General features: G+C 42.2%; 1 protein-coding gene across 1 annotated transcript in view; it reads left to right on the top strand.

The window, feature by feature from the left end:
* ACVR1C (activin A receptor type 1C) overlaps positions 1–22,998 on the top strand; it is a 42,962-nt gene that overhangs the window by 3,251 nt on the left and 16,713 nt on the right. The window contains exon 2 of the mRNA XM_034786447.1: positions 16,020–16,250. Within this exon, the coding sequence (XP_034642338.1) occupies positions 16,020–16,250 (231 nt within the window). The remainder of the gene's footprint in view (positions 1–16,019; positions 16,251–22,998) is intronic.

Raw genomic sequence — 22,998 nt, 5'->3', positions numbered from 1 at the left:
TCCTTGTGTTCTGCACAGTGTTACCAAGAAGTTGAATGATAAAATACAAGCTTTAAATGTTGATCAAGGAGAAAATATTGTATAATTTGATGAACAGACTGGTGAATGTATGTACAGTGTGTGACTGAACCTTTCATTCAGTTTGTTAATTAACTTGCACAATTAGTAATTTCTAACTTGTATTGTGCTTTTTTATATATGGTATATGCACAAATATAGTGTGTGTGTGTGTATGTGTGTGTATGTGTGTGTGTATATATATACACATACATACACACCCATATAATTTTTCCTGTCCTTCTCTTTATGTACTTAGTGAGAAGGAAAGAAACTAAAGAACCAAGTAGCTGAGCTATTCACACAATGTAATTTACTATTAAAATCAGCTACTACCTTGAGGGCCTTAAAAGTGGTCAGTATAGTGCCAATCTTAATCATTAATAATAATAATAGATAATTAATAAAAAGCTAAGATGAGCCAGGGACTATCGAGAGTTGAGCCTTACATCAGTAAGAAAATAGTTGAGAAGATAGAATGGAAAGAGGAATGAGCTATAGTACTGTAACGCACCTTTGTACCCATATACCAGCTCTCTCCCATTGGCATAGAGTGGCTACGTGGGAGACCTTACAGTGGTGAAGCTGCAGCAGTACAACAACTGTGCCACTGTAAGATCTGCAGTGTAGACATAGCCTTAGTACTAGAGCGTAAGAGGTAGACCTGTCGTGGAATAAAAACCTGTTTAAATGTTCGGAATCAAAATAGGAATAAATGGCTGCCAAGTCTGACTTTGGAGTAGATGTTAACAATAAGTATCTGAAGTAGCTCTACTGCTAACATTGATATTAAATATTTTTATTGACAGCTTGGAAGAACAGTTTTTTGTTTCTTTGAAACCTCTTGAAGAGCTCAATATTGGAGGCCACAAGGCCATTTGGTGTTCTTGCAGGTCAATTCCAATGTTCTTGTGAGAGAGACTGCAAAGATGTATCATTAGCCTCCGAGTTCCTTGATACAACACTGAGGCCTGGTCTACACTGCTGCTTAAGTTGATGTAAGTTACGTCGCTAAGGGGTGTGAAAAAATCACCCTACTAAGCGATGTAGCTTATATTGCCCTAATGCGGTGTCTACACTGCGCTATGTCGGCTCTCCTACCGACTTAGCTCCCACTTCTCAGGGAGGTGAAGTACTGAAGTTGATGGGAGAGTGCTCTGTCATCGACTTACTGCATCTTCACCAGATCTGCTAAATTGATGCCACTACATTGATTTCAGCCGTGCTGATTTAGCGTGTCAGTGCAGACAAGTCCGGAGACACCAGACTCTGAGGACAGCGTTGGAACTTCTAAAAGAAGGGCTGGAGCTGTCCTGTCAATGAACTTTAATACTTGAGTCTAGCATAATAGTCTTCTCCTGGTCAATTCCTCTATGCACTCACTTTTGAAGTGTATAACCTAGAGGTGCACAAAAACATTGGAAAATTCTCCACAGCATTTTTTGCTGATTCATTTCAGGCTATCTTGGGGCCTTCATATTTTGCTTTTATGTTACATTTGACAAACTAGCTAACACTTTTTCTTCTCACAAAACAGCATTCTTGCGATGGAAAGTAGCCCATTTAAAATTAAAATACAATGAATATGGCACAGGTTTTTTTATTTTCAAATTTTTAAATTAATACAAAAGAACTCAAATATTGAATGTATTCATCTCTCATTGAGACTATTTCACCTACCTTTTTATATAAGCCATTTTAAATTTTATTGAATCAATAAAATTTAGCTGCTTACCTGGCAGCATCTTGTTATAATTCTCCATTATAATGTCTCTTCTCTTCTTCCCTTCAGTAGCTCTCGTTTCATGGATATATAGAGTTTTAAGGTCAGGAGGGACCATAAGATCATCTAGTTTGACTGGATCTAGTCATAGGCCATTACATTTCACATGTTTACCCCTGTATTAGGGTTGCCAGGTGTCTAGTTTTTGACTGGAATGCCCAGTTTTGCAATTTTTTATTTGACATCTTATCTTTTGTATAGTTATTTGATAAGAGTCACATTCTGCCTGGTCCTTCTGCACGTGTGCAGTGATAGGGAAGTGTGACAGGGTGCTGGGCTGGGAGTCCTGAGCCAGACCTCGGTCATGCCAGCTCCAATTAAGAGAGGTAAATTGGGCTGGCTAGAAAAACTTGTGCCTGATTGGTGAAGGAGAAACAGCTGCCAGCCTAGTTAGCCGGGGGCTATATCCAGGCCCAGAGGAAGGAACTAGGGGGGAAGCTAGAGAGTGGAAGGAGAGGGGGTAGCTCTTCCCTACTGGTTGCAGAGATTGAGAAGCCCTTAAGGCTCAAACCCCCAAGCTGTAGATGGTGAGAAAGTGGTGGGATTGCACCCTGTAAATAAACTGCACTGGTGATTGTTGAGCTAGAAAGTCTCCGAGTGACTTTTGGAACAGAGCAGAGGCAGGAGCAAAGGGGGCACTGCTACACCCTGTTACAGACGGCAATAAGATGCTTCTCTATCTGAGTAAAGGTCTGCAGTTAGTGGGTGAGGGACTAATTACTCCCTACTCCTGCTAGAGCTCATGGTGCCCTAAATTGGGTAGGGGGAGGAAGCAGAGCTATGTATACACACCACATGCCAGCCAGTGCAGTTGGGAAATTTCACCATCTCATGAAGTAATGTTGCCATATCTATGTACTGGAAGCTCTTTGAGGCATACTTGAGTTTACTATGACCTAAGTAACCATAAACAGGAAATCCAGGCAGTTGTGCTAAATGAGACCAAAATCTCGCTTCATTTTGGGGTAAAATGTGGTTCGTTTTTTCTTTTAAATAGTTATGAACAACTGTGACAGTAAAAGTTTAAGTGCACAGTAAATGAAGTTATTCCAAATAGAAACATTTTATCAGGATTTATCTTTTCCTCTCATCAGGATTAAGGACAGAGATTCTGATTACAATAATACAAAATAAACACTTAATTTGTAACCCAATTTCAATTTTATTGTGATGCACTCTACTGCCCTGAAGCTATTGGGTATTACAGATAACCTTCCTTTAAATCATAATCCTAATGCTAATACCTTGGTAATCTGTATCTTTACAGTGAAAATGGCTTGGCGGTGAAGTGCGAAACCCCCTATGGTTCATAAATGGTACTGAGTTTGCTTATTCCCTCAGTTTTTAATTTCTTTTTCCAATTTGCGGTAGACTGTTAGCCAGCGTATGCTAAATGTACTCTTGCTTTTTTTTTTTTTTCTTGTTGGAGTTGTCCTATATACTTGTGGCATTTAAGTGTTTCTTTTAAATTTTTAAACTCTCCCTCCCCGCCCCCCAGTCCCAAATCATCAGATCTTCCATCTGTTGTTCACTTATCTGGGTTGGCCCTTATATTACGCCTGGGGAAATTCTGCGCAACTGCAGCACAGCAGAAAAATGCTTCCCCCCTTTCCCTGCAGATTTTCTTTGCTTCCTTGCAGAAAATGATTTCTGTGGGAAGTAAAGAGAATCTGCACCAGTACTCACTCACCCCTCCCTGGCAGCTCAGATGTGTCTGTTCAGGCAGCTGGGCCTAGTAGTAAATCACTGGAGGGTGGTGGGGTCAGAGGATGCACTGGCAGCCCAGGGATGTTAGTCCCAGCTGAGTATGGGGGGGTGGAAGGACGGAGACGGAGTTCCCTTTGCCCCTTCCCTACATGGAGTAGCCAAGGCTGGGTCAGATCAATAGAGCCCTGCCAATCTGCAGATATCTGCTTCATATCTGTGCGTATCCGCATCTGCAGACACATATATCCGCAGATCATTTTGGCAGATAGTGGATCAGATGCAGATACAACCATGCAGGGCTCTACTCACTGGTGGTGCCTGGCCTGTGGTGTCTGGCTCTGGCAGCCTGGGAGGCACAGTGTGCTTGGGGCCGATGGCAGCAGCTGCTGGCTGGGGCTCGGTGGAAGTTTGGAGTTGGGGCAGTCCAGCACCTGCTCACCGCGCTGCTTCCTGTCCAGTAGCTCGGGCCACTCGGGCAGCGCCAGCATCCCCACCATGACCGGGCCTGGCAGCACTGGCCACACTCCCAGTCCCGAGCCCTGCCCCCAGCCATGGGGATTGGAGCAGGTGGGGCCCCAGGGCCCCACCCCTCTGCCCCACTCTGATGCAACATGCACTGCTGCTGCCATGTGCTGTCGCTCATGAGCCCCTGGGAGCAGTACATGCCGTGCCGCCTCTTCCCCCTCAGCCCCTCCCTCTGTGTTGCCCCTTCTCCTGCCCCTGCACTGCCCCTTTCCCCCAGTCCCCACTCTTATGCTGCCTCTTCCCTGCAAGACCCCACCCCTGATCCCCCCCCTCCTCTCCCTTGTGATACAGCTTGCTGCTGTGGGTGCGGATACATGTAAAAGATGGCTAGTGGATCGCGGGTCGGATTGTAGGTTGAGCCTGGTGGATGCAGATCAGATGCAGATCCACATTTTTATATCCACGCAGGGTTATACAGATCAAGCCCCAGAAACTTCCCCTGGCTGCAGGAAGCTCTGCACAGTGTCGGGGGGGCTTGGGTGTGGGGGCGGGTGAGGCTTGGAGGAGAGGGGTCTGGATGCATGGGGGTTGGGTGGCTAGGGGGAGCAACTCCCTGTACAGTGACCCCTGCCCCCTAAACCCCTACCTGCTGAGCCTCATCCCCTGTATCAGGAGCTCCCTGCACCCCCCACTGAGCCCTCCAAACTCCCACCCCGCCAAGCCTCATCCCCCTGCATTAGGAACCCCCCACCCCACTGAGCCCTAACCAGCTGCACCCTGACCCCCCAACATACCAAGCCCGCCCCAGCCTCCCCCGAGCCTTAACTACCTTCTCCTGGATTGCCCTGTAGAGACCCATTCTCCCTGCACCCAGACTCCCCACCGAGCTGCCCACACCCATATTGTGCCACACAGAACCCTGGTACTCTTGAGGGAATACTGCACCAAAAAATTAAAAAATTCTGCAAAGTTCTGCATATTTTAATTGTCAAAATAACATAGAAACACAATAACAATATAATCACATCATTTTCAATTATTTTGGTTATTTATTTCAAAATACTTGTCAGCAAATAATTGAAAATGGTGTGATTATATTGTGTTGTTTTGACAAATAAAATATGTAGAATTTTGCAGAATTTTAAAATATTGTGCGCAGAATTTTTATTTTTTTGGTGCAGAATTCCCACGGGAGTATTGTATATCGTGTTTAATGGATCTGAATTGTTACTGGTAAAACTGAAGAGTGCTTAAAAAATGTATTATCCATTTGTGCTTTCCTTTGAATCAATAAACTAATTGTTAGTTTAGATCTTTCTACTATATGCAGGACAACTTTTTATTTGAGGGAGTTAGGGCTAAAAATAATTGCTGAATATCACTTTTAGTCATTTTGTACCATGATTAAATGTTTCCATTTGTGATAAGGTGAGATAAATGAGCTTCTGTTCCAAGTTCAGTGTTTTCTTCCTTAATTTATGTGATCCCTAGTTTTGTTTTTTTTCCTGGTGGGTGGAGGTGAGGGGCTTAGTCCCCTACCCGCAGTTGGCTATGCCCATGTGTATGTGTTCATTTCACTAGGCTATGTTATTCCCACCATTTACATGTTATTCCCACCATTACCATTGGTCACACTGAAGCCTAAAAGAAAAAAAATTGTCTTTGTGTATGTAAACTGTGAAGATTACTTGCTATTTTGAAGGGGAATCATCTTTTCCTTTAGCCAGAGCAGTGTCTTGCTTACAAATGGTTGCGTGCCCTCAACTCCCATTGAAATTAAAGGGACACAATTGCCTTAAAGGTCATACTTCTATCTGAAAATATTTCCCTGCTATTGTTAAAAGTTCCCCCAATAGTTCTATACCTGAAAGATCAGAGAGCTTTTTCTCTATTTTCGTTCATTTTTTGCATGTGACAGAATTTTGTGTGTATTCCCTGTTTATCCTGTGTAGGTCTGTAGTCAGTTTTCTCCATTGTTTGTGTGGGTCTTTCACAGAGAAATCTAGAAGAAACACAATTTCTAATAAAAAGAAATGCTATTGTAAAACTGCAAAAAATGGCTGAGGTATCGAGAAGCTGATGATGTGTATATGAACTACTATTTTTTTTTCTAAATTAACTAGAGTTCAAGTTGGTGGTGTTCTTTTAGCCTCGATGAACCAGAAGCATACAATTAGTAATTCTGTTCTGAAGAACAAATATTTAATGACTACAAAATGTTGTCCTTCAGAGAGTAATTAATGATGTTATGCTTCTCTAGCCGGCTCCCCATGGTGGCCTTGTCCACCAGACTTTGCTGGGCCATAGTACCAATCTGCATGTGGTGTATAGGGGGATGCACAGGCATGTTATATGACAGCTGCACTTCCTTATTTGCATAAAGGTGTAGGGCTTGGTAGATAAGTGCTGCTAGAGAATTGCATCCTTAAGAAATTGGGCAACCAGGACTGGATGCCAAACATAGCTGCTTGAGGACATATTTCAGTCTTGTCACTTTTCTCCTAATTTCCCAAGAACAAGAGAATGTAAAGTTTTAAGGACACATTGTTTTGCTTTCTTTCTCACTTTCCATTACTAATTCATAATCTTTTCTATCAAAGCTTAAATACACAATTTTCCCCCTTTGGATTATTTTGTCTTTTTCCAATTCACAAGAATTTTATTTTGCTACATTGGTTCTAATGTTGCGAAAGTTCTCCATCAGTGCACCATCATCAACGTGCATATCAGCATCTATGGGAAAGCAGTTGTGTTGTAGGGTAGGGGAATGCTATGCATTCGTTTGGACTCTTCTTGGGATGATTGTGCAGGGTTTGCTAGATATAGCTGATGCTAGCAGTGAGGAAATAAGCAAGATGTATTTCATCATGTTCAAACCATTTTGAGGACAACTCTTCTCTCTCCTTTCTTCCTCATCCCCAGAATTTTGAAAGAAAATGTGTGTTGAAAATTCCCCAGCCTCTCTGTGGAAGTAGGAGATACAAACTGTAGCAGAATTGTTGTGGTTCTGTATGTAACCCTTCTGCCAGGTGGAGTTGGCAGCAACAGGGCTGGGTTTAATATGTAGGGCAGGGGTTGGCAACCTTTCAGAAGTGGTGTGCCAAGTCTTCATTTATTCAGTCTAATTTAAGGTTTCGCGTGCCAGTAATACATTTTAACCTTTTTAGAAGGTCTCTTTCTATAAGTCTACAATATATAACTAAACTGTTGTTGTATGAAAAGTAAATAAGGTTTTTAAAATGTTTAAGAAGCTTCATTTAAAATTAAATTAAAATGCAGAGCCCCCCCGGACTGTGGCCAGGACCCAGGCAGTGTGAGTGCCCCTAAATCAGCTCGCGTGCCGCCTTTGGCACGCGTGCCGCAGATTGCCTACCCCTGATGTAGGGGTTCCTCTTAATAATACAGAACAGAACTGGCTTGAGCCCCAACCCAGTAATCTGGGAAAATTTATCACCACCTCCCCCCACCCCCCCACAGGCACTAGCCTGTGTAGAACAAAAGGGAACTTTTATTAGAAGGGAAAGGGAAAACACTACTACCACATTCAAAAGCATGCAATCATAAGCAAAAACTCGACCCTGCAGTGCATTGGGCAGTGTCCTTTGCCTCAATTTCCCACCTTGCGGTGGGAGAGTCTGACAAATGAATATCCCTTTAACACATCACTCCCCTCTCCCTCCAGTGCACCCCACTCACAGTTGGCTGTCCTTGGTTTCACCCAGAGTTCAGAGGTGTGTTCATAGGAGTTGACCTCCCAACTCAGAAAGGGGTGGGGTGGGCATTGAGCAATGTCTCAGTAATCGCTGAATGCCTCTGCAATTGCTGTTTGCCACTGCCTCTGCAGTTTTGGTCAGCTGCTGCTTGCTTGCTTGCTGCTGTTGGACACTCACTGCCACTTGTGCGTGCGTATTCTGAGGTTCCGCCACTTAACTCAGGTCTTTAGTGATTTCACTGTGTAGCAGGGAACCTCACTGCCAGTACTGCCTCTGCATTGTCTTTCATTTCACCCCTATCCTACAGCAGGTCTAAGGCATAACCCCTATACCTGCTTATCAGGGATTTCGGCTCTGGTAATCACTGAACAGACACAGTGTCTATCAATTGAGTCTAATCTGCTCTACCTTTAAACGCTGGAGAGGAGAAGGTCAAATGGTGTCTAGGACTCTTCAGCCAGAGTCCACACCACCAGGTAGGAACACCTGTCCCCATACTCCCTCATCTTCACTGGAATTTGGCATCCCTGTCCCCCGCTTAGCAAGTGAGGCTAAGTTTAGGGTGACCTCAATCAGGGCAGGCCTTGGCAGAGTTCTGCTACCCTTTACTCATACAATAAGGATAACATTTCATTACCCCCTACATTCGAATCCTAGAGTGATTTGTAAACTAAAGCCAGCCAAAATTGATCATTTTGGGAAAGCAGTTCCATCATGCTGCATACCTAGGCAGAGTAGGCATATCTATATTCCTGAAGTCTCTTTTCTCCAGTGCATCACTAGATGTTGGAGGAGAGCTCATTCATACCCTGCTTCATGCAGCATGGGGGTCCTGGTAATGTGAACACCATGCAAGTGGACTCTGTATCCCCAATGTATTATAGAACTGAATTCAGCGAGATCTTTCTCTGCAGGCATAGAAGGATGCCGGGAGTCATGGGTGAACTGGGGGAGTGAGTGGAACATATCAAGTAGGTCTCGTGAATCAGTACAGGTCACAATTGCTGTAGTAATAGCTGGCTCTAGTAATAGTTATAGCCTGGCCACATAAATGTCTTCCCCCTGCCCCTAACCTGGATGGCAGGATTTAATTCACCCTCTCCTAGAGTCACTTAGTCAGGTTTTGTTGCATGGGAGACCAGAATTTCAGCCCTTAGAATCCATGAGAAGTGTCAACTTGGTATCTGGGCATTTTGTGAAATTCTAGTCAACCATCCTGTGACTAGAAGACAAAGCAAAAACTAACATTAATTGTGGTATAAAACAAAAACATCCCCCTAGCCCTTTAAGAAGGGAGGTGGGTGGTGAAGGATGAGCTACAGATTAGAATCTTGTTTTCTACCAAGAACACAGATATTTTTCCCCCTTCCCTGAACAGGAAGATGTTGAAATTGTTTTTTTGGCTTTACAGTGGTGTCAGCTGAATTGACCTTTCTTCCATAATTTTAGATGTTATGGGCTACTGGCCTTTAGTAATTCTATTGAATTATTATTATAGGCCAAGGTGGGACTGCTGCACTGCCGGTTATTAAGGTTGCCTGGCACTTATCATTATAAGTCACTGTTTTCAATTGCTTATAATTTTGCCAAACTAACTATTTGGGATGAAAATGTGGATGCCAGCATGCCTCAGTCTCTGTGGGTATAGAATTTTCTTTTAATTATTTTTATTTTTTAAATTTTAGTCCAAATTGTTTGGCTGTTTTGAGAACAAGGCTAGGGAAGCATATGTTATTTTGCCCATGTTAAAAAATGCAACCCTTTCTTTGAACAGCATTAGCACTCCCGTGATTTGGAGCAGGGGCCTAAAATTTGGCAGAAGGTGGCCTTTGTGTCAGGGATGTATCTTTTGCCATCTCCCTAAAAATCTGCCCAAGTTATGAAAAATCACAGTTTGCGCATGCTCAGTAGAGACATCTTTGATTTCATCAGCTAAAATCTCTGAAGCTTCCATCCTCTCTGGTTGTGCTTCACCTCACAGCTCCTACGTATGATTGGACATGCACCATCCCCAGAGAGAGACTGAACATACTTCCTCCAGGTCAGGGCTTCACAGGTGAACCCAGACTTTCCCTGTAATGGCTGCTCCCAGATACTCTGGGCTGAGTTGGGGCAGGGTTCCTTTCTCTTCTGTGATCTCTATGACCCCCCCTGCTGGCCTACAGGCAGCATAGAGGAGAAAGATGTCTGATTGGAATGAATTCAGCACAAAACTTGGATTGTGGGAGAGGAAAAGGAAATTTGGACAAGAAGTGTGATGAACCTGGGATAGGAGAGAGGGTGGAGAGAAACTGGGACTGACTGTGCAAACAGACTCGGACTGGGTACTGGAGGAGAGGTGAGGTGTAGGGGAGCTGAGATGTAGGGGAGGCTGGAACAGGGAGTTGGATAGGGAAGGGAGGGAAGGAACTGGTTGGCAAAGATATTGGAACTAGAAGCTGGTGCAGAGACTGGGACAGGAGTCAGTGAGGAAAATAAGTCGGGGAGGAGAACTTGGGATCCAATTGGCTGGGGTAAGAATGTTGAGATCAGATGGGGGGAATAGAAGGGGAGTGGCTGGGACTAGGAACCAGTGTGGGGAAAATGGAGGCAGGGCAAGTCAGAAGACAAGTCTGCCTAATTCAGAGCAGCGTTATTAACTTGCATCTCCCACATCCTATGTACGTGCCCTAACCACAGGCTATTGGCTATTCTGGGGTGAGTCTCTCTGATTTTTTGCGAAACATTTTGGAAAGTCTCTGGTTTGTCTCTGCGGAATGGGAATCTTGGAAATTTTTGCAGGATAGGAAAACAATTTCCTGCATCTCTCTGGTCAGATAGCAGACTGAAGCAGTACCTGAAGTATGGCAGTAGAAAATACCACTTTGCAAGTAGTAGCTAGAACAAGTGCTCAGGCAAGATCTGTAGCTGCCCTCAGAACTATCTGTATGATTTCCAACCAGCTGCATTTGGAGTCAGACCCCAGCTGGTGCCAGGTCTTTGGTCAAAAGGAGGAAACTGGACATTGTCCAGAAAGGGAACTGTGCAAGAATCACAGGAGCAGCTTTGTCCCATTCCCAGTATCATGCAACCATGAAAATGCCGGGACATGAATGAAACCATCCATCACCTACTTCAGATTAGAGCAATACAACATGTTCCCATCCTATTTTTAGCTTCAGAGAATTAGGAATAAACCGAGCAGGGCTCCATCTGAATCAGTTGCTAAAGGAGGCTTTTCTTTCACATTCCCATTTTATAACCCGGCAGACAATTGTTTCATTTTGCATATGAAGGCCATCTTTTTTTTTTATTTTCAGTTTCAGTCATTACCACTTGATCTGATAAGTGCTACTGGGATCTCTTCCAAGATTATGGTCGAGTTAATATTGGCTTTAAGGCAGAAAGAAATTCATGTGTTTCTCCTCCTGTACAATTTTTCTGATCAGCCCTCCATACAGAGAGAACACTGAAATGAAAACACCGTGTTCTTGGAGTATCTTGAATTCAGGACAAACACAGACATATAATGCCAAGGAAGTCAATTATAGCCAGGGACTGAGGATGACTACTATCAGGTGTAAGGTCTCATCTCAGAAGAATGTTAACAGAAAATGAAGGTGGCCATAAAAGAAAAGAGACATCAAAGAAAGAAAAATCTGGTTCTTATTGAAGTCTGTTAAGATTGCTGATCTCACACAGACCTGCTTCAATGAACGAGAGTTCATATGAAATTTAGCCAGCAAATCTTGTTATCTCCTTTGCCTCTCACCGTATCACCTCTGTTGTCAGAAATCAAGATCCCTTTTATGTTCTGATTATTAGATTTTTTTGTAATGGATCCATCCTTTAGTGAGCAAGGCAGAGCTATTCTTATGTCAGATGTCAACTGGGGGTAGTGGAGGGGGCTCATTCGAGTCCCAGTTCAGTCCAGGAAATGATGTCAGAAAGAGCATAGTATCCACCCTAACCTAATGATTCATTGATGTCTCGGTGCATTGTTCCTTCCCTGTTTAACAGACTTGTTCTGATTGTGCCATCAGTGTGTCTGATGGAGTTTTCATAAACAAAATAAGAATAACCCTATCTGCCCTATCACTGAGAAAAATCAACTTCTCTTGCCCTGAGTACAGCAAAGGTTGCTATCTCTATGTGTAGTGCCCATAGAGGAGGAGATGAACACCAAGACCTACCTGGTAAATGTTGAATTAAGCAGAATGGAATCTCTACTCCGAACTATCTTCACTCATTGGAAGTCCATTTGATGGGCTAGTGATTTGACTTTCTGTTTTTTGACACAGCAGTAAAAAGCCTTGTGGCTTCTCCATGTGTCGAGATCTGGGATGTGATGTGGTGAATGATCTCTTGCAAAGATGGGCAACGTCTCTGCTGTATGTCTTTCCCACCTTTTCAGTCCTCCCCAGGACCATACAAAAGAAAAGAGAGAGAGAAATAGTGGTACTCTTTCTGGCTGAAAAGGCAATGGCTCTCAGGTCTGATTAATTTAGCCCTGGACCTTCTGAGGTCTCCTTCTTTCAGAGGCCTGCTATTACAAAAACCAATCCTCCAGAGAGGTTCAAAATGGACACATGGATGAAGTGATTCATTCTCATATTCCCTAAAAGGAAGTCAGTAAACATAACGTATTGTTCTTGTGGTACAAAGTGCATATCTTAACAACCAGTGCACTTCCATAAGGATGCCCAAGCCAAAAGGTCAAGTCTCTGTGGTTAATATCGGCATGTTTGACAAAAAGAATTTTAGTACAAATGCTAACATTAGATGCTTGCTTTGGGCAACAACCATTATTCTAGACACATAAGGTGATAGTTCCAAGGTCATGCTCTTCATTCTACTCCTTAGAGCACTACCCAGATTGAACTCCTGCAGGAGGTGTCATTATATTTCCTCTCCATTGAAATAGATGACCTGATAGCTACTGTCTCCAATAAGGCAAGTTTCTGAAGTTGGGCGCTTTCTCAGATGAGAGCTAGCATTGCACTTTTTATTCACAGAAGTAGTCCTCACAACTTGGAACATGCATTCCCAAAATAAATTCAGAAATATTCTTCCTTCTCTGAAGCATCTCAAAGTCCAGTCAATCTCAGAGCAGAGTAGTCATGTCTACTATATAGAGATCTGCTAGGTGGCCACATGGCTACCAATACATAAATTCATCTATTCTGCATTTTGGTCATCCAGTCTTTAGTCAATGCCATTTTTGGCAGAAGTCTTCTCAGTGCCTTGGTGCCCAGAGGAAGATGGAGGATATATATATATACCTCATTTTTTATGTTTGTATTTAAAGGCTAATCTTGCTTCCCACCCTGAAGGCACTCTGCTGTATAAATTCCACTGTAATGATCTGTGGACCTTAGCACAATGAAGAATCGGAAAATTTATGTGCTTTCCTGAAATTTTCTTTTCTTCAAGTAATAAGGTCCACAGATTTGGCCCACCCTGGAGACAATGGATCATCCAGAGTAGAGAAGGAAATTGACATCCAAAGATTTGGGATTGTTTGTTAGGGTTAGTTTCCTATGCTCTGCAGTAGGAGAAATTATTGTGCTTGTATATATTTAACACAATCTGTAATTCAGGAAAGTAAAATTGAATTATCCTGGCTGTGAAAATACTCAGTTGGAGGGAACTTCAGGGTGCGGGGCACTCCTCTTTAGCCAGTGCCAGGTCTGGTTCTGTCCCCAAGCTACAAGCAAGCTGAAGAGCTCAGTGTAATGGCCCTGTGGACCTTATTATTTAAAGAAAGGAGATTTTCATATAAGCACAGATGCACTTTCCTGTCTTTCTCATTTGCCCATTGTGCAACTTAGGATGTCTTCTCCTTACTCCTGCTGGTCTTTTCAGCAGGACTTAAGTATAAAATGGTATAAATAGCAGAGCTGAGTGAATAATATTAGTTTTTTTGCAAATACTTTTTCAAATTAAAAAAAAAAATCTGTTTAATTCATGCCTGTCATATTTATCTTCTACAGACGCGAGCTGCAGAGCTTTATTAGACAGACTGCCAGAGAAAAAGGAAATTTTAAGCTCAAATGTCAATATGTAGAAGAAAGCAAACTTCAAATTGTACATTTGATTGTGATGTGTGAAATTTTACACACTGAGTTGGTTAGTTATGTCTAATTATGAAATGGAAACTATACCACATGATTTATATAACCAACAATACAGCATCTTTGTGAGTTTGAATATCAAGTATTTGCAAGCTAATTCATATGGGAAAGTTTTCTTTAAGATATTTGTGAATTTGAAGAATTGATCAGTTTCATTCTGCTCTCAAAAACAGGCAGAGCTTGAGTACATTAGTCACTCTGAATTATTTTTGCAGCTCTAATACTAAAAAGTTGGACGAGTTTCCATTTTATAAATGGTGTTTGCTTGTATTGTTCATGATTAATAAGTAATAATTGGTTCTAATCACGAATGAAAATTGGGTATGCTTTTAGAAAATAGGGGTTCAATACCAAAATTGTCTGTTTAAAAGAGTTGCTTAAATATGTACTGTACCAAACTGTCATAAAATGTTGGAGATACATAGCAGATGAAGTAAGGGAAGGTTTTTGACTCTTTTTGAAATTGGGTCCAATCTTGGGGTATTATGACACCACCTGTTCCATGGGCTTGTAAAGACTTACATGTCTGACTTTACATGTCAGAATAATAGCCGTACCCCTTGTTGAAAAGAAGAGAGGGTAGAAACTATTTCCTTCTCTTGGGAAGACCAATGTCATGGAGAAACTACCATTAAAACTGACAGCATGTACTCAGCGTGACCATGACATTTTTTCTTTTCAATAGAGCTTGCAAAATATAGTCTTCATTAATTAATTCATATTTAATTGCATACTGTGATCTTTAATTATTAGGCATTCTTTAAAACAAGCAAAACTTTAATGCACATATGACAGCTTGATTTGGGGGTAGAATTATTCCTGTAAATGCCTGGGCCTGAGGTAAAAGGCAGCAAATGCATCTATTACTTGTATTTGGTCTACAGGGATGGACATGTAAACTTTTTTCTTTAAAGTAGTGTACTATTATAAAACCTCCATTCACAGTATCAAAGATTTATTTTTACAGAAATTAATTTAAGCCTTTCAATACCCCAGCAAGGTAGGTATGTCATAATCATTTTGCAGTTGGACATGTAACCCATGCCTGCTTGGTGTGGCACTTTGTCCCCCTTTAGTGGCACCTAGACTTTGATTGAGCCTGCTACAGTCTTGGCTAAGAGACATGTCTTTTAGCTCATGCAGTAGAGATGCATGCATTAAGCTCCAAAGGTCCCAGGTTTGATCCTGGCCGACGATGACTGGGGTCTGTTGGCGTTACGGATGTATTATGGCACATACATGCTGTGTCCATGAAAGCACTACAGCATGTCAGTGAGATTACTCACCTGCTTAAAATTAGGCACATGCTCAGGGGAGGAGACATGCAGGGTCAAGCAGCCAGTCTGGGCGGGGAGGGGAAGAGGTGGGACCAGAGCCAGAGTGGAAGAGGTGGGGCCAGTGCCTCCTCTGGCTGCTGGGACACTGTCTGGTTCAGCGCAGTGGCTGCCTGGGAGAGGGTCTAGCTGCTGTGGGCTGCCTCCTGCCCAGGCTCAGCTTCTGGGGACAGCGGCTAAGTGAATCAGAGCCTCCTGTTCCCCCTGGCATGCTCAGCCCATCGTCCCCAGAAGCTGAGCCCCGGCAGAGAGTGAGAAGCTGCTGCTGCCCCTCCCCAGCCAGGCTTTCTCCCAGGGAGCTATGCTGCACAGAGCAGCAACTGAGAGGAGTTCCATCCTGCTCCGTGCCTGGGCCCGGCTGCCAAGGAGAGCAGCTGAACATGCCATGGGGGAGCCAGCGCAGTGGAAGGACAGAGCCCCTTCCCTCTTCCCCCCACCCCCACCCCCAACCAGGTAATGTGGGGCAGGGAGAGTGTGGAGGCCCCAGGCTGGGGGTGGGGCGGTCACGTGTCCTCCCCTTTAGCTTGTGCCCCCCAATATGGGGAGGCACCAGTCATCTATGCACACGCTTAAGTACCTTGCTCAATGTGAGTGTAGTTAGGCACATGTATAAAGCTAAACATGTGCTTACGTCTTCTGCTGAGTGATGACTTAGAAGACTTGGCAGAAGTATTGCAATGAATCCATAGCACAACTGAGAATAGAATTCAGGAGTCTTGACTCCCAGTCTCCTTATCTAAACAAAAGACAATCTTCCTTACTCTGAATTACTAAATAAATGTACATAGTATGTTATGAAGTTTTATTGTTTTTAGTGAAAAATAATACCTTTAAAAATATTTTTCAGGTCTGAAATGTGTGTGCCAGTTGTGTGAGCATACAAACTTCACCTGCCAAACTGAAGGAGCATGTTGGGCTTCAGTCATGCTAACTAATGGCAAAGAAGAGGTGATAAAGTCATGTGTATCCCTACCAGAACTGAATGCTCAAGTCTTCTGTCACAGTTCTAAAAACATTACAAAAACAGAATGCTGCTACACCGACTTCTGCAACAATATAACACTCCACCTGCCTATAGGTAAGCAGTATCTCACGATTAGGCTGTGTTTGAATTATCATGACAGGAGCAAAGATATATTGCAGTTTTGAATCATAGAATATCAGGGTTGGAAGGGACCTCAGGAGGTCATTTAGTCCAAATCCCTTCTCAAAGCAGGACCAATCCCCAATTAAATCATCCCAGCCAGGGCTTTGTCAAGCCTGACCTTAAAAACCTGTAAGGAAGGAGATTCCACCACCTCCCTAGGTAACCCATTCCAGTGCTTCACCACCCTCCTAGTGAAATAGTGTTTCCTAATATCCAACCGAAACCTCCCCCACTGCAACTTGAGACCGTTACTCCTTGTTCTGTCATCTGCTACCACTGAGAACAGTCTAGATCCATCCATAGGTCCACATTCTTCCCTTGGACACTCGTATAGCTCTCACTATAGTCAGTGGAAGGTGTGTGCACAGCTGACAGTGGAATGTTGGTGAAGGAAGTAAAAGAAATTTGATTACTTAAAAAATCTTTCTAATGGAGTATCTTAGGCTTGGTCCACACTGGGGTGGGGAATAGCGTAGCTGAAGTCGACGTTTCCTAGATTGAACTAAGTTTACTTACTGCGGGTCCACACGGCGCATGCAAGCTCCCCCGTCGACAGCGCTTCCTCCTCTCGGCGAGCAGGAGTTGTGCAGTCAACGGGGGACTGCTTCTGGGGATCGATTTATTGCGTCCAGATGAGACGTGATAAATGGATCCCAGAAGATCGATCTCTACCCACCGAATCAGGCGGGTAGTGTGGACCTAGCCTTAGTTTAGACTTCAAACTGATTTCCTGGTGTCCTATTTAGACCTTTCACAAAATTGTAACCACTATAATGGAGACGTACTGTGTATCAGCAGCGAAGAAACATACATTTTGGCTGTGAATTAAAGATTGCTTGGTCACAGAGAGCTGTGTGTGTGTTTTGCCAAGGGAATGGGCCCTGCAGAAATTATTTCATTTGATAGTGTCACAGGTGATGATGCTTTACAAATAAATGGTAAGACCAAGTTCCTGCCCCCAAGGATTTTATAGCCTAAACTGGACATACAAATATTTAAAGGTTGAGGTCTGGAATTAAATGTCTTGGATATGCAAACCGGATAGAGAGGTTGGAAAATGTTTGTACACTTCCAATTAGGGGGATAATTACACACCCATTTTTATCTTGCTAGTTGTTAATTCTGTGACTGAAACTCCCCTCCCACCTGTGGGCAGGGGATATCTGCATTTGTTTTTTTTATTCTAACCATTGGTACGGGCAGCTGTCATGACTTGTAACATCTTTCTCCTCATTTTGACTAGTTACTTCTAGAGTCATGTAATTTTAAGTGGCATGTCATTTTTGATATATGTGGTTTGAGAAATTAGTAAAGCTCATATTAGAGTCTGTTAATATAAAGATCAGAAGGACAAAGATGGGAGAAAGAAAGTATGTAGTATTGCTTTCTGTACAATTCAGGGCCAGTCTTGAGTATCATGTTTATTTGGGACACTGGGATAACCTTACATTATAAGACCTCACTGTTCAGTACATAGTGTAGCATATGAGAGTAAAATCGTTTCTTTCTATAGCATCAGCAAAATTGTTTGTAAATCTTGAGTTTTCAAATTCTGCAAAAGGATTGTAACAGCTGCCAGTGTTATATTGGTGTGTCATTGAACCTTGTCAAGTAAGTTGGGATTCCTGGTTCCAATTAGAGAGGCAAGTGTGAGAAAAGGGTTTACTCTTCTAGGAACTCTATACCATAAAGTTGGTGCTGTATTTTGAGTCTGGCGTTCTCAAAAGTTGTAACAGTGAAAAGATTATTTGCTGCTTTTTCCATTTGGGATTTAGTTACAGAAAAACATTGCACTTTTCCCCTTCAGCAGTTTTTAGTCAATCCATTCCTATTCCAATAACCTTTCAGGTGGTATAGCATTTATTTGCAAATCCTGTTATTTTTATACAAGAAGTTAACATATTCATAGTCTGTATTATAATTAGTCATTTATATTGTGATGTTACACAGCACTTTACTCAGCAAGTTATATATGTCTATTGCTCCGAAGATTTATGGTGGATTACAAAAATGAGATAGGGGACAGCAGTTCAGGGAAGGCAGAGGAAGGCGGAATTACCGATGACATGAACAAAGGGGGAAAGATTCCTGAAAGCTGTGGGTTAAAGATGTAGTATGAAGGAAGTAAGATGGGTGTCGGGGCAGACTTGGTAAATGAGAAATGGGAACTCCATGTATAGGGAGCAACATAATAGAAAGACAAAGATGAAAGTGTGTGACAAAGATGGGAGTAGTAAGAGGAGAAATGTTGGGAGAAAGTGGGACACTCAGAAATGAGACCAGAGGCAAGCCCTTCTAAGTGAGGATGAGGAGCTTGAATTTGATTCAGTAAGATGAGGCAGATGCAGAATCAAAAGGGATGTGTGTGGTAACTTTCACAGCAGTATTTTGGACAGACTTGAGGTGAGTGGGAGTATTTCATGGTTTTCTTACAAAAAGATGTGTGAGGATATAATAAGCAAATCTGACCTCTTGCCTTTTCCACCCCAGCATTTATTCCTCTGCTTTCCCCACCTCCACCATCTTTCTGGCTCATAGCTGTAGTCTATATGTTTGGGGATATCTTGTATAGAATGTTTTCTCCATTTCGTCTAGTTCTCCCAAGAGACAAGGTCTGGGCACACAACAATGAAAGCAGATGCTGTTGCAGAAGTTTGCACCTGCAGAAGAGAGAAAGATGGGGCAGGATTCTGCAGAAAATTCTGGAGGGAAGCAGGAGGCTTGCAAGAGGGAGGTGCTGTTTTACCCAGTAGTTTAGGGGGAGAACTCTCACTTGGAGCTGATAGAAGGAAAAAGACTTGGGAGAGGGAGGTGAGACTGACTGACTGCAAGAGGGAAAATGATATATGGGTATACTTTTCTCAGCTCCCAGTCGATCACTCAAATTAGAATCTCTGGAAGGAAGAGTATATTCCTTCTTGGTAGTCTGAGATAAATCTACTTAAATTTACATAAACATTTACAACCCTTAAATACTGACATGTTGCAGGAATGATCCTTTTCAGTTGACACTTGCAGACAGATACTAGTAGTAATTATGTTCTGGTCAGCAGCTTTACTACATTCATACAATACATAGCACAGTGAATCAAAATACTCTTGATTTAATAAAATGTGCAGCTATTGGAAAAATGGAACAAATGTAACAATCTATTCATAGATGTGCTTTCTATAGCTTTGTGTCTTTCCAACATTTGAACGGGTAGTTGCAAAACATTTGGTTTCCTATTATGTTAGCAGTGAGGGTAATCTGCTTGGGCTAAAAACTGAGCCCTTTGCCCTACACATTTGGGAGAGTTCATGCTAGATGGAACTGCAGAAGTGCCAAGGTTACTTGATTGCTAATCTTTTCTGACAGTCCTTTTACATATTATTCATATTACAGGACAAACATTGCCTAGGTCCAAGTGAAGGCAGGTTTCTTGGAAATTACTGGATTTGTAGGCCCCAAACTCTGGATCCCTTAGGGCTGCTTTGCCCTATATTTCTGGTGCAAAGTGTCCCCGACGCTGGTGTGTCTGTCCCTGGAAATATTAGAGACACAAGGTGGGTGAGGCAATATCTCTCATTGGACCAACTTTTGTTGGTGAGAGAGACAAACTTTCGAGCTGAGTTCTTTCTCAGGTCTGGGAACGGTTCGTAGAGTGTCACAGCTAAATACAAGATCAAGCAGATAGTTTAGCATAAGTAGTTAGCATGTATTCTAAGGGTATGCCTACACAGCAAAGAAAAACCCACAGCTGGCCTGTGCCAGCCGACTTTGCCTTGCAGGGCTCATACAGTGGGACTATTTCTTTGCTGTGTAGGCTTCTGGACTCAGGACAGCTCCACAGTCCAAGCACTATGAGCCTTTGTCTGCTGGCACAGGCCAGCTGCAGGTTTTTCTTTGCTGTGTAGGCATATCCTAAGGGACCATTCAAGGTGAAGTGGCCCATTAACATCCCTGTAGTCATAGGACAAAAAGGGCGGGGGTTAGTGGGTTTCAAATTGTTATAATAAGTCATTAAACCTGTATCTTTATTAAGACCATGGTTTTTAGTGTCTAACAAAGTTACAAATTTAAGCTCCCAGGCTTGTCTAAGAGCCAGGATAATGGCTTTTGTGCCAACCATGTTCCTGCAGCTGATATGAGTGTGTCCAGGGGAAGGATGTTGCTGGAGTTTCCCTGAATCTTGGCTATTTCCAGCTGCCATAATGGCACATTGAGACCACTGGCAGTTACTGTGTAAAATAGCTTCTTCTTACTCAGCAGATCTGCAGACCTCTGAATGCAAAGCAATATCTGTTTTGCCTCCATGACTAAAATAAACATTACTGGTCTTTACTCCCATGAGCACAGCAGAACCTACACTGCTGAAAGAGTAGAACTTTAACTCTGAGGAACAAGTTGTTGCAAAACATTTGGGCTGAAAATTTACAAATACTTGTGAGAGGTTTAAAGGGAGTTTGGTGAGAAGTTAATATATTTGAAGATAATTAACATTTTGGTCACAGCATCAATAGGAATTGGCCATTGTCTGCTACTAATTTTCTTTTTGACTATGAAGGCCATTGATTAAATGAGTGGGGAAAAGAAGCTGTTTGCATTAGTGCAAATGAGAGCACAATCAGGAGCAGGCACGTGTTAGTGATCAATCTGTCATCACTGTGAAATTATGAACACAGTGTTAAAATAAAAAAAACCAAAACTGGGGATAGTTTAATGGTTTGCCAATGTGATTTAGTGCCCAGCTTCTGCATCCACAAGACCTTATTTCCATTGGCATTTGGCATTTACTGTATGCAAATATTTGTGTGCACAATTTCATGCTTAATTACACTTTATTGAAAACTTAAAATGTGTTCTTTGAAATTATAGTCCTGCTTGTAACCATGCAAATTCACAAACACATAGATGGGTATGTTTTCAGATCAAGGTGGATGGGGGTGAACAAATTCTCATTATACAAAAATTTTTAAAGCAGAGCACAAGAAATGTATAAACGTTGCCCACAAATGTAAGATTAGTTCAGTAGGAAGAACAAGTTTTGACTGATAATCTGGGTATGCCTTACTTCCAAAAGCAAAAGCTCATGTTCTGCATATGTCAAAAGTGGCTTTTTAAAAAGTTTGTGTTAACTGTTGACAGAGGTGTCATGAGGGATTCTTACCAGAAGGCAGTTTGTTTACTTTGTGCAATTTGTCTGTTCATGAATTTCCTTAGTAAAAGCATAAATGGCAGCATGTACTGTTCAACAACAGAATCTTTCTGTCAATTCTCTCATTGTTTTCCCTCCTTTTGGCTGAGACAGACAACTTGATTTTCTTGCATGAGCCAAGACTAATATTTCTTATTTTGCATCTGAGGAAGTGGAAAGGCGCGACAATAAAAATATGCAAACACGAACACAGTCTGGATAGCTAAATTTTGACAAAATAACAGCTCCTGGCAGTGACTTGATTTATATCCCTTTATAAAATTTGCCCTGGGTTAATGTTAATAGAGTGCAAAATTAATTTGCATTGATCAGTATTGTCTAGGTTTTTATATTGCTTGGAGTTTTTTGCTTCTGCTTAATGTTTCTAATTCTAGTGTTTCCTGCACAAATCTGTGACTTGATTACCTTTCTCTGCCAATAGGTAAAGTCCAAACAAATCTTGGTACACTGCTTCCTGGTGGGTCTTCTTTTGCTTCTATGTCTAGCAGGGGAAATGGCTCTATGTACTTCCAGTGTGTAACTGGTTATTTTGAGGAGTTGCTGATAAAATCTGTGAGGTGTCTCCCCCTCCCTTCCCCCCGGTTGCAAACTCAGTTAATAGGTGACTGACCTTCCTAGTTTATCAGGTCATATTCCAACTTTGCAGTAGCTGATGTACAGCTACTAGGCTATTGTATAATTTGGAGAGACTTTTGGCCAGGTTGATGTATAATTGAGGAAGAAAAATATCTGTGACATGGGAGAAGGAAAGAGAAACCATGTAATGTGCATCTCAAATGTACTAAATATGTCACCAAATCATGGACTGATCGTACTTAGAGATGTGTTCACTGAATAAAACCCATTTTCCCTATCATCAAATATACTTGAAATATTAACTGAGACAAGGCTTAGGTAACTTCTCATGCTGCTGTGGTTCAGGGCAAGCTGCACCCATGATATTTCCCCCCAGTGTCAGTGGGCGCTGTTTCCAAGTGACAAGCTGCTGGGTAAACACCATTATCCCCAGTTTACAGATGGAGAAACTCATGCACAGAGTTGTGAACCGGCTTGCAAAATTGTCATGAAACTTTATCTGCCTAGGTGCAAAATTGACTGGCTTGCCCTTTTCCATGATGACAATGAAGAAAAACCCAATAACTTTATTGGCATGGTAAGCAATATTAGTATTTCCTAACTTAATATACTTGTGTTCATAGTAATAGGATAGATTGGTCTTAGGCAATATATGCAGCTTGTAATGTTATTCATTTATGATTTGGTGACAAACTCATACATATGATGAGATACAGACTCTACTTTTAAAGATTTAGTTTGTTCTTCCCCAGACATGTTTCTGGGATTCCAGCTTCAAAGAGGGGGAAAACTAGGAGAAAGAGTGAATTAAAAATTGACAGCTTTCATATGCACTTTGTTGCTTGACATCAAAGTACTGAAGGGAGACAGGATATCTATTTAGACTTTGTGCTTGGGACAGACTT

This window comes from Trachemys scripta, chromosome 11 (assembly GCF_013100865.1).
Source record: "Trachemys scripta elegans isolate TJP31775 chromosome 11, CAS_Tse_1.0, whole genome shotgun sequence".
Taxonomy (NCBI): domain Eukaryota; kingdom Metazoa; phylum Chordata; order Testudines; family Emydidae; genus Trachemys; species Trachemys scripta.
The sequence above is the reverse complement of the archived record's forward strand: the minus strand, read 5'-3'. Positions and strand labels throughout refer to the sequence as shown.